The sequence below is a fragment of the Empidonax traillii genome, unplaced genomic scaffold (assembly GCF_003031625.1).
Source record: "Empidonax traillii isolate 1590-97213 ecotype Southwest subspecies unplaced genomic scaffold, ASM303162v1 scaffold119:size1479319, whole genome shotgun sequence".
In the NCBI taxonomy this organism is placed as follows: domain Eukaryota; kingdom Metazoa; phylum Chordata; class Aves; order Passeriformes; family Tyrannidae; genus Empidonax; species Empidonax traillii.
Window position 1 is genome coordinate 1,154,783 of NW_020955312.1, and position 14,878 is coordinate 1,169,660.

At 34.3% G+C, this 14,878-nt stretch overlaps 1 protein-coding gene across 4 annotated transcripts in view; it reads left to right on the forward strand.

Annotated features, from left to right (window-relative positions):
- ASXL3 (ASXL transcriptional regulator 3) overlaps positions 1–14,878 on the forward strand; it is a 128,158-nt gene that overhangs the window by 53,158 nt on the left and 60,122 nt on the right. For 3 of the 4 annotated variants that reach the window (XM_027883144.1, XM_027883145.1, XM_027883146.1), the window contains 3 exons: positions 3,482–3,590; positions 4,956–5,067; positions 14,484–14,605. In XM_027883144.1, the coding sequence (XP_027738945.1) occupies positions 3,482–3,590; positions 4,956–5,067; positions 14,484–14,605 (343 nt within the window). Of the gene's footprint in view, positions 1–3,481; positions 3,591–4,955; positions 5,068–11,946; positions 12,024–14,483; positions 14,606–14,878 lie in introns of those variants that run through there. The other variant, XM_027883149.1, reaches the window with a different exon arrangement.

Consider the following 14,878-nt stretch of genomic DNA (forward strand, 5'->3'; position numbering starts at 1 on the left):
ATGTGCTGGATACTACTAATTCATAGGGATTTTGGAAAAGAATTTATGGAACGTTGAAATGCCCGATGTTTTTTAAATTATAGAATTGTGTTAGCAACTTTTATATTGGAAGGCTAATGAGTGTTGTGTTTTGGTTTTTCTCCCTCTTTCTTATGTTGCTGGTTGTTGTAACATCATAACATCACATCACCTTTGCAGAAAGTAAGTAACTTTTCATTTTTTAAACCTATTTGAAAGTATGTGTTGGGGGGGGGGGTACACTGCTTGTGTGTGTGTAAAGATGTATATGCATATAGAATAAACTGACAAGCAGAAAAATACCGATCTTAAAGATGTACTGCTACAGATGGTAGCTCCCATGTATGAATGACTTTTAGAATACCACAGTGGTTTAAAGCAGTCTCACCCAAAAGATGATAAATAGTATGAAAGTTCTGCATCTGAAGGCTGTAAATGGTAAACATATTTCTTTTGTGCAGACTATGGCAATAAAACTTGCAGAGTATTGGTTTAAAATATATTATAGTGTTAAAATTCGCAGCTATCAAGTTGCAAAGTAGAATATTATTGTATCCAATTTCATTTAACTGAATCAAAGTTGAACTGATTTGGAGTGTTTCAAGAACTTAGGTCAAGCTGTGACATTTTTGATATTCAGAGATACTCAGCCTTATATTTGGCAGGCCTTGACTGCTGTATTAATACCCGCCAGGAGCTCTGAGCAGAAGGAACATGTCCTCAGGCTGTAGGAGAATTTAGAAAGCATGCGATAAGTATTACAGATCCCTCAGAAAGTGCTCTATGATTCAGACATCAATCTGCATCATGGGATCTTTGATTGCTGGCTTTTTGAACCACAGTCCCATGTGCTGTGATAGCAGGCGTTGCAAGCATTTCCAGTATCAGTTGTGAGTAACATCTGGGAATTTTAATACAATGTTTCAAGGATTCCAGTGCTGACAGAAGAATAGCAAGTCATTGGTTAACAAGGATCAACATAACAGTGAAAAAGGGCAACATAGAACTTAAGTTTGATCTGCCAGCTCAAAATAAATAAATCCTACCTCACAGTGTCCAAATTATTATTTCATTTCCACTTAAGTGTGTTATGGGTGGTTTGTTTTGTGCTTATTATAGACACAGCCAGATATAGTTTTCAAGAAGAGTGGATATGGCCCTTTGGTTGCATGCCATTAGGAGTTGCAGATATGTGTAAGAAACAAGCATAGCAGTAGTTAAAGTACTTCTTGGCTCAGTAGCCGATATGGATTTCTTTGTAAGTCAAAGAGTAGTTTCTGTTGTCCACTTGCCAGTTGTCTAGACTTTGAAGATTAAGATATCTGCTGTGAGCACAGTAGTGGTCATTAGATGTTGCCAAATCCTCTATTTTGGATTCATTCATCTTGTATCATTTTAATTGATTCATGATATCTAAAAATAAGTGTGGATTCCAGAGTGTCTCTATCAGAATAGAAGGATACAAATCGTGCATACATGTGCATGCAGTTTTTTTTCTTGTTGACATACTGAGTTTGTCTTCCACTGCAGAGTCAGCAAGTTCTTTCTATCGTGCAGAAAAAGTCTTAATCGGTAATAATGTTTCACTAAAAAGATCCAAGGCTGAGAGAGTTGAAATTGCTTCACATTATGTATGTTAACATATGGAAGAGATTACACAACTAACTGCTGTATTAAAAGCTTTGTGTCTTTTCTTGTCAAACATCAATACAGTAAAGAAAATGTGTAAAGAGAAGTATTCTGCATATTACAAAAGTGTTTTAAGTAATCATTAAACTCAATGAACTCTCTTAATGTTTTCTGTCCCACTGCTAGCAGTATCACTTTATTTCTAACATAGTTAGGTTTGTATTTTGTTACAGTATTATATCAAAACCAGATGTGGTATTAGTTTTATTTGCAGGGGAAAAAAAAAAGGAACAAAGAAAAAATCTTCCCAGAATTTTCATATTGCGTGATCATGTTTAGGATAGTCATAAAATAGATACTTGTTACATATCTGTTGTGTTTATCAACAAGCAGCATTTTTACCTGAAATTTTTAATTTTAGACTTAGTAGTGTGATACATTAGGTGACCTATAGCAAATAAATTATAACAGACGGGACTTCCTGGCCTGAGGACACTTTATATTTTAATTTTTACTGGAAGAGCAATTACCACACTATTGATCTTGCCATCAAAATAATACATGTACAGTAAGGATAAATTTTGTTGTAATGAAGCCATGGAAATCAACAGAAAACATCATCTTATGAAATACAAAAATTTCAGTCCAGTTTCGTTTATAAAAAAAAGATCAGACATGCAATTGGATGTCGTGTTGTAATTCTGCAGAACAAAGAGTACTTGAACTTTGAAGCCCTGTTCCTGGTTTATAGTTGAGTATATAATTAATCCTGAAATACTTAGCAACACACTTAATTTAATGCACAGGCATTGTTCCACTTAACCAAGTGGAATATATTTACGTGGCTAAAGATAAGCGTGCGTGCAGACTAGGGACCCCAGGGAAGAAGCACAGTTTCGGATTCAGTCCCTGAGTACACCATGTACATTAGCCAGTAAATGGGGACAAAGATGTGATAGTACATCTATAAATCTTGTACTTTAATTTTTAAATTAAAACGGAATAAAATAATTTATGACTACCTCTTTCCCCACCATTTTTAGATCAACTTTTTCAGAATAGTATACATCTAGCTAGTGTTAGAAACATGTGCTTTCTTTTTCTGAGATGTAAACATGCATATACTACAAAGACATTTCTGTCCAGATACTTCTTTTTTCTTAATGTGTTGTATTTCTTTTTTAAATAGTTCTTTAATGTGCATTCCACAGTGGTATTACAATTACTACCTTGAATAGGTCAATCTCTTAATCTCTCAAACAACACTAATCAGAAAAGGTAATGCTTCATAAGAGGTACAAATGTGTTCATATTTCTATATAATCATGCTGACCATGTTAAGCCAGAAGAAGGCTTTACTATATATTACTTTTAATTTTAAATGTGTTCTTTCTTGGCTTTTTATTAATTCTTTTGTTGCCTTTCATCCTATGGGATGCAGCTGCCCTTGAACTTGGTACTGTTTTGATCATTCATGTGCAGCAGCCACATTGTCTGTAACATTTTAAAAATGAGGCTTCGTGGTGTTATTTATGAAGTAATTTCACATAAATATTTGGACTTTGGTTCTCTCATAATGTGGAACTGGTTGCTGTATGAAGAAAAGCATAATTATAATTCACAGACTTTTTGCCTCAAGCCTAAGGGACAGATGCATATGATTAAGTTTGAAACCGGTCTGTTATTGTAATGTAGATGTTTTCAGGGTTGGGAGAATTAAAAAAAAAAAAGCGGGGGGGGGGAAGCCAAGCAAGCATGAGTTTAAAAAAAATAGACTGAGGGAATAGTTTTGCAAGAGGCACTCAATCTTGGACTGCACAATTTTATTTTTCAGTGGAACCTCTCCATTAGCTTGCCTGAATGCAATGCTTCATACTAACACTCGTGTAGGTGATGGAACATTCTTCAAAATCCCTGGGAAATCAGGACTCTATGCTCTCAAAGTAAGTTTAAATTTTGTAAATGGAATGTACATATAGCTATTAATCCATTTTATGAATGTCTCAATAGATATAAAGGTAAACAGATTAGATTCTTTGGAGAGGAAATGACCTGATAGTCCTTCTAACTGCTTTCAGATGTCTTTTAAAAGGATTTATAATGAAAGTAAACATTGAATGTTTTATCCTAGAAAGCATATACATGTTCTTGAATTTGGCACATGGTATAAAAAACATGTAGCTTAGCTAAAATGCTGCTGTGTCAGAGTTGTTCACAAAAAGGCCTTTGTTTTATGAGCTGTGAGCTCAAGAGGATCACTGACTTTCTCATTAAGTAATTGTATTACTGTTTGATTTTTGAATAGTGAAAAATTATTTGCAAGTCTAATCTAAATCAGCTTTTAATTTACAGGTTGCATGGTTGCTTTTGAGAAGGAATGTAATTATAGTGACAGAATTTTTCCTTTATGCTATTTCTTTTCTTTTTTGATTTTGTTTTTCTCTTTTGCTATGAACATGATGTTTTCTGTGGGTGGAAATTTTTTCTTCTTGTACATGATCACACTTAGAGGGGTTTCACAACAGGAGTGGAGGAATGTGAGGCAGAGATGAGAAACAAGTAAGTGAGATTATCTGCTTGGCAGTTTAAATGTAATCAACTAAAATTTTTGGGCTAAGGGGAAGGATCTGTTGTAATTTATGACAGATGTATTTGGTATAAGGGTATAAAAATATAAAAATATAAAGATTTGCCTGCTCCTGATAACTAAAAATTCTGTACCTGAAACTAAATTAATAGTTTTCAGGAGCTCTGTTTCCTAATTCACTAGAACAAATGCTGTTGTTTTTCTTTAAATCGGGAGAGATTCTTGGCACAATTCCAGACATTCACAATCACTCCCATGCTTGAGCTCCAGGTTGCTTCAGCTATTTGAATTCAGGAAACAGGCAAAGGCAGAAAAGAAACATTAAAGGATTTGTGTTTTGCTGCAGTGTTGTAGACACTCAACTGGAAAACTAGGATTTTTAACAACCAAACAAGTCTATTCCTGTTTAATAAAAAAAAAAAAAAGGAAAGAAGAAAAAGTGGAAGATCTTGCATTTTATTTGACTTTTTTCTTTTTAAAAAGAGCATGTTATGACTTCACAGAAGAGTTTTTTTGCTTTTGGTTTGTGATTTTTTAATCAAGGTCTGGTTTTATGGCTCTCTTTAAAGTAACTCACAAGCATATTTTATTTTATTCTTTTTTTTTTTAATGTAAACATGAGAGTACACTGCAGTAATTTATTTTCAGAGATGCAGCAGGATCATGATTGATTTTTTTTTTTCTTGTTAATTTTAGTTTTCTTTTTGTTTTTTAACTGTAGAAAGAAGAATCTACATGCCCTACTGATGGAACATTGGATTTAGGATGTGAATCTGAGTTAGATGGCACTGAAATGGCTGAGACAAACAATAATAATGGAGAAGAAAATGGTGGTAGGTGTTTTAATTCCAGTATTAGAGGGCATATTTCGGGAAAAGAAAAAGTGTTGTTGGGATTTTTGTGGTGTGATTTCCAAGCAGTATAAGTAATGTTTTGTACCCAGTGGAGCTATTTTTGAGTGACTCCCTCTCTTTTTTTGTCTTACAAAGAAATCAGGAACACCGAGTGCCTTTATTTGACTTAAAATTTTAAAAGACAAAGAATAGTGCTGTTGGGTGTGTTTTCAGGAGGTAATTTTTTGGCTTACAATTTTTTCATTCTTGGACCCACAACTAAAGAGTAATTTATCTTTACCAGGTTTCAGACTTGCAGTTGTCAGATGGACATTACACTGATTTCAATGTGGGCATGTGGGCTTGGTTTCTCAGTGGACTTCTGGGCAGAGGACAAAGTTTGTATTTTTTTTTTGTCAGGCAGAGTTTCTCCTGTGTGCCATCCTGACATAAAGACATGTTGAAGTATCAAATGCTGTGCATTTTTTTTTCTCTTAGATAATGACAAACTGAAACATTGAAAGAAGTTGAAAATGGCAACCTTAGAAATACGTTTTATTTTTGAGAGTTAATAATTGGTTGTGAAGAAAATATTAGTTTCCTAAAATTACTTGCAAGTAATAGAGGTGAATCTTATTAAAATTAAACTCATGTAATGTTTATAAAATGAATGCTTTATTAAAAAAAAAAGTCAAACTTCCCAGGACTGCTGAAATAAACTTTTCTATGATCAGTTTTCTTCTGCTGCCCACTCACAACCTGTCCCACCATTGGACTGCAGGCTACTGTTCTGGTTTACTTGGTGTGTGGTGAGAGGGTACCCTGTTTACTGCTAGGACATGAAAAGGCTCAGCTCATGTTGTTCTACTTTTTGATTTCAAGCAGCTTACTTATCTTCCGTGTTGCACCTGTACAAGACTGACACTGAAATTTCACTATTGGTCTCTAGCATCATTGGAAATTGCAGAGTTCGGGGATAGGAGTGACAGAACTATATAAGACAGGTTGTTGTGGATCTGTCTAGTAGTGAAGTTTGGAAGCTCTGTGGAAAAAAATGTCAAGAATTATTAAATGGCTTCTGCCTCTTCATTTTCTTTGATCTATTATGCCAATAAGTTAACAAATTCTGCATGTGCAGTGGTTTTATGGTTATGTATGCTGCATGTGTAAGTGAACTTACATGCTTGTACTTCTTTAACAATTCCTGTTTGATACTCAGAAAACTTGTTGATGTTGTTGATGTACAGTTCCTCAAATTGCAGGAAGAATAGAACAATAAAAAGCAGTGATACAAAGCAAAAGTTGATGTCACTTCTTACAAACAAAAAAATAACATGGCAAAAAACCAGTCAATTATTTAGAATGTAAATAGGGTGTCATAATTCCAGAAGTAGAAAATTGATGGGGTTTGACTGGAAGGAGGCTGTGTACTATTTTCATAGTTTACAATAATAAAAATATTTCTAACATTTGTGGTGACATAAAAGACAAACTGCTAAAATTTTACATTTTGGAATATTTGGAGTAGAGCATTAAATTACACCTAGATTGGTTTTAAAGCTGAGAACTTTCCCTCGTGTAATCTTTAACAAATCTTGCAAAACTGTGATACATTTAATTTTTTGAAAACAAGACATTTTAATTTTTTTTTGTCATGCAAGATGTATATTAAAAAAATGTAAATGGAATGGCAATGGTGAGTCTATATTGGATATAGAAAGGCTAGTGCTGGATGTGATCAACAGAAAATTAAAAACTGCTTATATTTCATAAATAGCATATCAGTCAGCTAATACGAAACATAGGTTTGTCGAACAAGTTTGATAATAGCTTTTGTTGAGGCCAAAAGTTTTGTTGTTACAGGTATCATTTATATACACATAGAATTCTGCAACTGATTTCATTTACAGTATAGGAGGCTTGGCTTAAAAAATGGGAACGTGCCCAAGAAATACAGCCAGTTTTTAATGGATTGAAATGACAAATTATTTAATCAACAAAGACATAGAAATCACTGTCCACACTAGGCATTTTTGCTTTTGAGGGCGTGATTTGACCACTCTGTTCAATATTTTTTTGTCAGTACTTTCTGAACACTATAAAATCCTTCTTGCCTAAATTTATTGCTAATAAATAATAATTTCGTGACTTCTTTTGATTGCCTTGTAAATGATTACGGTTAAACAGTGTGAGGTTTTTTAGACTTTAAAGTGAAGAAAAAGGTCACACTTGCACAGCAGAAATATATATTCAATAAATCAGTGTATCTGAACAGCATTTAAGGATCACAACAGAAAATGAACTGAACATGAATGAGATACTTTTGCTAATTAGTCCAATGCAGTTCTTAGACTATAACTCTGATAGTACTGATTAAAGAACATAAGCACAGTATTTCCTTAGGGTATAGCACTAGTTAAATGATTACTAGTGTATTGCATTCATTATGGCTGTAAGAAGGAGTTAAGAAAAACAGGAAAGGGTCTAGAAGAGACATATAAGAAGTCCTGAGTGAAAAAATACCTCCTTTGTACTGGGGAATTTAATATGGACAATCTAATTAGTTTATCAAAGGTGAGGTGATGACTTGTTAATATTTGAGAAAAGGTATTTCTATGGAAAATATTTGATCTAACAGACCAATTACACTTTTCACACTAAAGTTGACATTTTTTCTCTTTCCAGGAAACTCTTCTGTTGCATAAAAGTGGCATTTAATTCAGTGCAAAAAACACTTTATGAAAGTCTCTGATTTTAGAATATGTGTGATACGTATGAGGATGGGCTTTGCTTGCACATTGAATTTTTAACTGCCCAATTGATTGCATTTTTATTAGCTCATTTCCACTGTGATACAGTCCTGAAGCCCCAAATATGACAGAATGATCAGAAATTGTTTAGCAGGAGTTTAAAAAATGCCTCTTTAAATGTAGCTGGAAGCAGAGGTTGAAACTGCAAGCGACAGCCTCAGTCTGTTTTAGATGGTGATTTTTAGGAATAAAAAGTACCAGCTGACACTCAAACAGAGAAGAATCATATCCTCAGTGGGCACATTTTTCCCAGTACAAAGGCAGGCTACTGAACAATTTTATTAGCATAATAATATAAAAATTCCTAACAGTTATAAACACATAACTTGGCAAAAGCTGTTACTCCACATCAGTATTGCTAAATGGACAAGTGGAATGGTCACACCTCAGGATTTTTCAAATACTATGGAGAATTTTTCTTTCCCTGCCTTATCCAAAGGAATATGTTAAAGAAACTCTTTAAGGTACAGTTGAATTTTTTTTTAATAGGATTGCTAATAGAAGCTCTGTAGCAGTCTCATATCTTTAAAATTCCATTTCCCTCAAATGCAGGAGTAGCTTGTAAAGATGCTGTTGGTAAAAGAATTAAGATCCCAATCACTGTTGCCTGGGAAAATGATGACTATAATATCCTTTTGCCCATCAATAGGATGTTCTGTTCTCAAAAGACATTTGTCCCTGGGGTTTCTGAAGCCAGGGCTAATCCATCAGCCACGGAGCACAGTTGATTAGAAATTGTCTTCACGCAAGCCAATGGAATGCACAATGATGTAACTGTGGAGGAGACAGCAATTCCTGCGGTAGCATGACTTCCCGCCCCAGCCCAAACACAGGTTCTGGTGTTTGCCCAAATATGAGCCACATGCCTTCTCTTAAGACACTTCGGTTTTCAGCACTTCCTAGAATTGTGCATTCCTCAACTATGAACATGGAATGGCAGAATTAATTTTCTAGGCAATTTTCTTAGAGGTAGTTGACAAAATGATGGACAGCAGAGGATCAGATTCGTGCTGAATCCTGACATTTTGCCTGTAGCTACTGTGCTCTTGAACACCTTGTGCTTTTTGGATTAGGAAACCCTAGGATAATTCTGTATCAGGGAATGTATATTCACCACTGTTTGAAACCTGAGTCCACATTTAGATGTTTAGGTCCTTTCCAGAAGTGGAATTTCTGGCAGTTCAGGGAAACCAGTTACCCTTATCATCTTATTTCTTGGGAATAATATTGGATGATTCTACTGAAAATGTTTGTGACACATAACAACATCTGGATATGGAATATAGTCTTCTAAAAGCAGAAGAACAGTAATGAAGTAGCAACTCAAACACAGAGTTTTGGAGGACACATCAGCAAGAGAGAGTTTTTCACTTTGCTTTAGGGGTTTTTTGGGGTGTTTTTGTTTTCATCTCCCTGCAGGTAACTATAAAATAAAAATACAATACCCAGGATGGAGTTTAACTTCTTTTGTTTTATTACCATTTGAGGGGAGTTGTAAGAATGAGAGAAGGTACTGTGGAGCTTGAGTATCTTTCTCATCTGCTTTTCTTTCCTGTACAGTAGTTAATGAAGCCTAGGAAATTGGTGTCTTAGTGATGACAGGCTGTATATTTTTAGTGGAAAATGCTGACTTCCTTAGGAATAAGGATTCACAATTTTTCTAAGCTTTGTGAAATGTTTGGGCTCAAAAGCATGCTGTGAATGTAATGGGATTCAGTGCAAGCTATGAAGCTGATGTGGTATTTGATGTCTTTTTCCAAAAAATACTATTCAATACTATTAATCAATTCACAGTGCTAGTTTTCAAAAAGAATATTGCAGTCACAGTAGTACCCTCAATATATACATCTGGTTTTGCTTGTTTTGGCAAACTCATACAATTAACTAACTCCCAAACTGGTTTTCATTTTCAAGAGCTGATGGCAACAGCCGAGTTCTGAATTGTTTAGGTTTGGCAAGTTGGGCTCTAGAGATCAAAGAGTGATGGAGGTGAATTACTCAATACATCTGTGTTGGCAAAGTGTAACCATTTATGTCAATACAAGTATAGATCTGTGTCACACAAAGAAAATTTTGAATTTTATGGATATTTGAGAGAGAGATTTTATGTGTATGTTTTCCTAAGGGAGTTCTCTCAGAAGTTTCATATCTCCTGAGTGTGTGCATACGTTTTATGCTTGAGGTAGACTCTAGTCTTTAGCATATGGTAACAACATTAATTTGTGTTTTGTAATGTGGCCATTAGTAAACAATCCTTCTCATCTGCTGGTTTCTTTAACAAAGAAGGAAGTGAACTGCTGTTGATTTTGCTAGTTTGCTTTTAAATCAATATAGTCTGACTGAAATCAGAATTAATTGTGCTATTCATTTTGGGAATATAAGCCCCTTACTGGACAGGAATTTCTCTGTCCGTCTAGTTATATAAATCTGTTTACAGTTATTCCTAATAACTTTCAGTGGCAAGGATACAAAATAATTTTTAATTGCATTCCTCTAAAAATTGTTCCTTTGAAGAAACGTGTCTTCTAATTTGTTTTACTTAGGTGTCATTTCTCGGGTGGAGAAGGTAAAAGATAATAAAACATTATAGAGATAGACTGTAAAATTTGAAATTCAAATACAACATTGTTGATTTTTATAAATGATAGCCTTTCATAATAATTAAGAAAACTAGTCTTGGAAAAATGGAATAGAGGAAGTTATTTTAAATGGAGTTTGGTAACATTTTTAACATGCTCTTTTTTCTAAGTAATTCTAATTCTATCATTCATGTTAACAGCCTCTGAACACTCACTAAGGAGGTCTTATCTTCAGAAACCCAGCTGCTCTTCCAGCTCATAACCTAGCAGTTTATGGCTTAATAGTTGCTTTTTGCTTTATTCCTTCACTCGGTCCTGGCCCTTGAGGAAGCCGATTTAAAGAATGGAGCCTAATTATTCTCCACTAAATGGAAATGCCTCCTGTAGGCTTAAAACTGCTCTTATTTCCTTTTTCTACTGTAGCAATAATGGTGAATCCTCTGTATTTGCTACCCAAATATTTTCCCTTTATCTGTCACATTCTTCCAGGTTATTTTTTATCTCCCTAGCATCCAGTTTATTTTTAGCATTCTTTTCTGATCTAGCTTTTCAAGTGAACATGGATCTGATAATATTCATGGATCTTCACTGCTTATGGACAAACTAATTGCAGCTTTCCAAAGTTGTATGTGTGTACAAAGAACACTGTCTCTTCTTGAATTTGTTTTTCTTTTACTGTGTTCTTTGGTCTCCATATTAGAAATACCTCCTCTGTTCTTAAGGCATTGTTTTTTTCGCAAGGATCATCGATGTCCATTTCAAGCACTTGCATGTTTTGCTGTTATATTTTTCCCTTTCTTTATGTTTGACCCATTCAGAGAAAAGTAGTTGGACTTTATCAATAGAAATTAATAAATAAATAAATTCAATTTTCTGTGGTCACAGGCATTTTAGTACAGTGAATTTTTGGCACAGATTGATTTAAATGACTAAGTAACAAAACATTTTTTTAAAGATTAAATTTATTCATTGTCTTATATTTGTGTTTCATTTCCTACAGAAAAGTCATAAAAATATTGTGATTATCCTCTAAATAAAACCTGTATGTCAATTTTGGTATTTTTTTTTTGCTCATAAAGTGATTAGACTGTATGTTATTAAGCAATTGTATAAATTAGCACAATGTATTTAGATTTTTAATGTTTGTGCCTTCTTCTTTTGGAAAATAGTCAATGACTTCTCTTATTTACTAGATGGTTAGGTTTTATAGCCATGATTTGTATCAAACTGGTTTTAAATTGGAAATTTAATTAAAACATAGAAAGTAATATTTAAAATAACTGCTTACTATTTAAAACTACTAGATATATGAAGAAAAAATATAGCAGACAAAATAGGCTTTAAAAAGGAAGTATCATTTTTTGTAAATAAATGAGGTTGACTTTTTCTAATCACAGTGTCATTTTAAATTTTTTAAGCAACAGATTTCAACCTCATATATCTATTTCTTTATTCATAGACTACAGGAAAAAGTTTGTGGGTTTTTTTGGTTTGGGTTGCCCTATAGAACCACCCTTAAATGAAGTATTCCTTCTGTACCTGAAGAGGAGAATACAGTGATGGAAAGGTATTAATTTCCTCAGTGGGTTTCAGTCCCAGTTGCATCACTCATTAGAACACTTCCTGTTCTGTTCCTTGGTTTAACTTTTTTGTCAAAGCTTTAAACAAACAGAAGCAAAATAAACCAATACACTGGTAATATTTTTATGCAAAATTGAAGTAACAATAGAAATAAAAATTATGGCCTCTAATAAATTGTGTCTCAACTTCAGGGTTTATTTGTTAGAGGAGAAATGAGCGAAAGCATAAAACTAATAGAGAGTTATGCTTATTTTTATTCCTGCTGTATTATGACTTTGACATTAATGGTTGTAGTGTTGAGCATCATCAGTTAGTATTGTCAAACCTCTTCAGGATGAACTTTATCACCAAAATATGTAGGGGAGACTCTTGGGTAACATCCTACATCACTGTAATGAAAATCAGAATTTCCCATTTAATCAAGACAGTAATAGGAGTTGTAGTCATCCTGGAGAACAGGAATAGGTTTTTCATGACAGGTCATGTAGTATCTGTCCTCCTTTAGGAGGAACAGTAAAGTGTATAAAAATTTCCATTATTTAAGCATTTTAAATTTTTTTCTGTTCTCCTCTTAACTCTGGGGTTTGTTTGCTTTGAAAGAGAAGACAAAAGCTATGTAATTTGAAATGTCAAGTTTTTATTTTGATGTAGGTGTTCTTTGTCTCAGGAGCTTAGCTATTGCAGTGATGTAGATTATCTAAGCCAGCTATTGTTTGTTTTCTGTTGATACTTTGCTGCTCCTTTAAGTTGTCTTTTTTGATAGTAAGCTTTGCTCATCATGTGGAAAAGATTGATCCAAACCAGGTGATCCTGTAATTCAGAACCTGTTTTGTGTTGTAATTGCTTTGTATATTTTGAGAAATCCTCCAAGTATAAAGGAAAAAATGGCAAATATCAGTTATAAATCTTATGACAAAACAACATTTGTCTTCTCTGCTAAGGAAATTTTTTAATCTGACAGTTATAACGTTGGTGCCACAGAGTGTATTCTCTGTTACTTTGGTATTAATTTTTCAGTATGAAAAAAAAGTTTATCACATGCATCTTATGATGGCCATTAATTATTGATAATTAAATTGTCTTTATCTTTTTTTCTTGCAAACACAAAGAAAAAAATTACAATATTTCTTCTGTAAAACATTGCTAAAGGCAAGGGAGTTTGAAGGCTGCTTCAGGTGTCTGCTCATCTGAAGGATGGGAGGAGAAAATATAAAAAAAACATTGGGCTACATTATTTTCAGCACGTGTCTGTACAACTGCTTTCATAGAATCATAGAATCAGATAGGTTGGAAAGGACCTCTGAGATCATCAAGTCCAATGCTTGATCCACTATCACCACAGTTACTAGACTGTGGCACTAAGGACCACATCCAGTACCTTCAAACTATTCTGGTGGTGTGCCAAGTATGGTAAATCTTGGAAAACCATTTACTGGTGCTAAGCATTATAAAGAAGGCATGTCAACACACAAACCAGCTTTGAGCAGTGTTGGAAGGCAGACTTTAACTGAGTCAGCAGAGGAGAATGGAAAAAAGCTACTTCATTTCTGGATCCATGATAATGCTGCTTTTGCTAGGCAGTCTTAGGACACTAGTGAGAGTGAGAGTAGTAATAATGCAAGACATTAAGAGTGTAAAGGTTCCTACAGCCCTTTTAGTTGAGCTTGCTGACTACTTATAGGATCCTCCAGCTATTTTCACAGCTTTCATATCTGTTTGAAAAAACTGTTTAAAAAAAAAAAAAATTAATCACATTTCCGTTTCTTTTTAACCAGGAGACTTTTTTCTGTGTCTCACACAACATTTATCCAGGAGGCTGTTTAATGCAAGTACTGTAGTATTTGTCCATTAAAGCGTGTGTTATTTAGAAGGCTGACAAGTATAACAGCACGTATTACCTGAGAGACCAGAATTCCTCTTTGCAGGAGATTCCAGTCTACCCGTTAAACAGGAAAGTGTGTGTTCTTAGCTTTACCAAGAAGTACATATAAAACAGATGAGTCTGTCTCCTAAGAAGACATTACAAACTGGTATGAAGTTATATATGTATAAATATTTCTAGAACCAAGGATCATCAGTGTCTCTTGCATAAATGCACATTTAGACACCTTACAATCCATTAAAAATGTGCTGGTGAGGAAGATATTTTTGTCTACTTTCTATGTGAAATCCATAGTTAAACTATTTCAGTTACCTTTCAGGACCTGAAAGGCAAAATATGCAAGGCCTCCAGACCTGCATAGAAAGGGTATGATAGATACAAATATTTGTGAAGCATTGCATTGACTTAGAATATGGGTGGATTTTCAGCTCCTCTGGACCTCAAGATTAGCTGAATATTTTACAGTGAGCTTTTTGTTTTCCAGGCATTTGTCTGTTTGGGTTTTTTTCCTGTCCCCGAGGACCCCCATAACAGTATTCTGATTTTTTGTTTCTTTTTATAAAGTTTGCCCAAAGCAGACATCTGAAGAATTGTCTTCCAATCGTGATTCAAGCCTTACTAATGCACCGGTGCAAAGCAAGCTAGTATCTTCCTTCCAGCAGCACACAAAGAAAGCACTTAAACAGGTAAGCTTGTATTGACTAATAATCAATTGGCTTCCCTCTAGCATGTGTGTCATTCCCATACACATAGGATCTCTGCAGAATTTAAAGAGTCTTCTGAGGATTTCTGGTTCTTTGTTTAGTGGTGTAATGCTGGGGGGCGTTTTCTGTGTTTTTCTTTTGAACCGATGGTGGTGCAGTCCTATTTGTTGTGGGTTTGATGGTTTTTCAAGTGCTTTTCGAGTAATCAGAGTTGTTTATATTATCACATCCCTACTTTTTCTATGTAAGCATTTA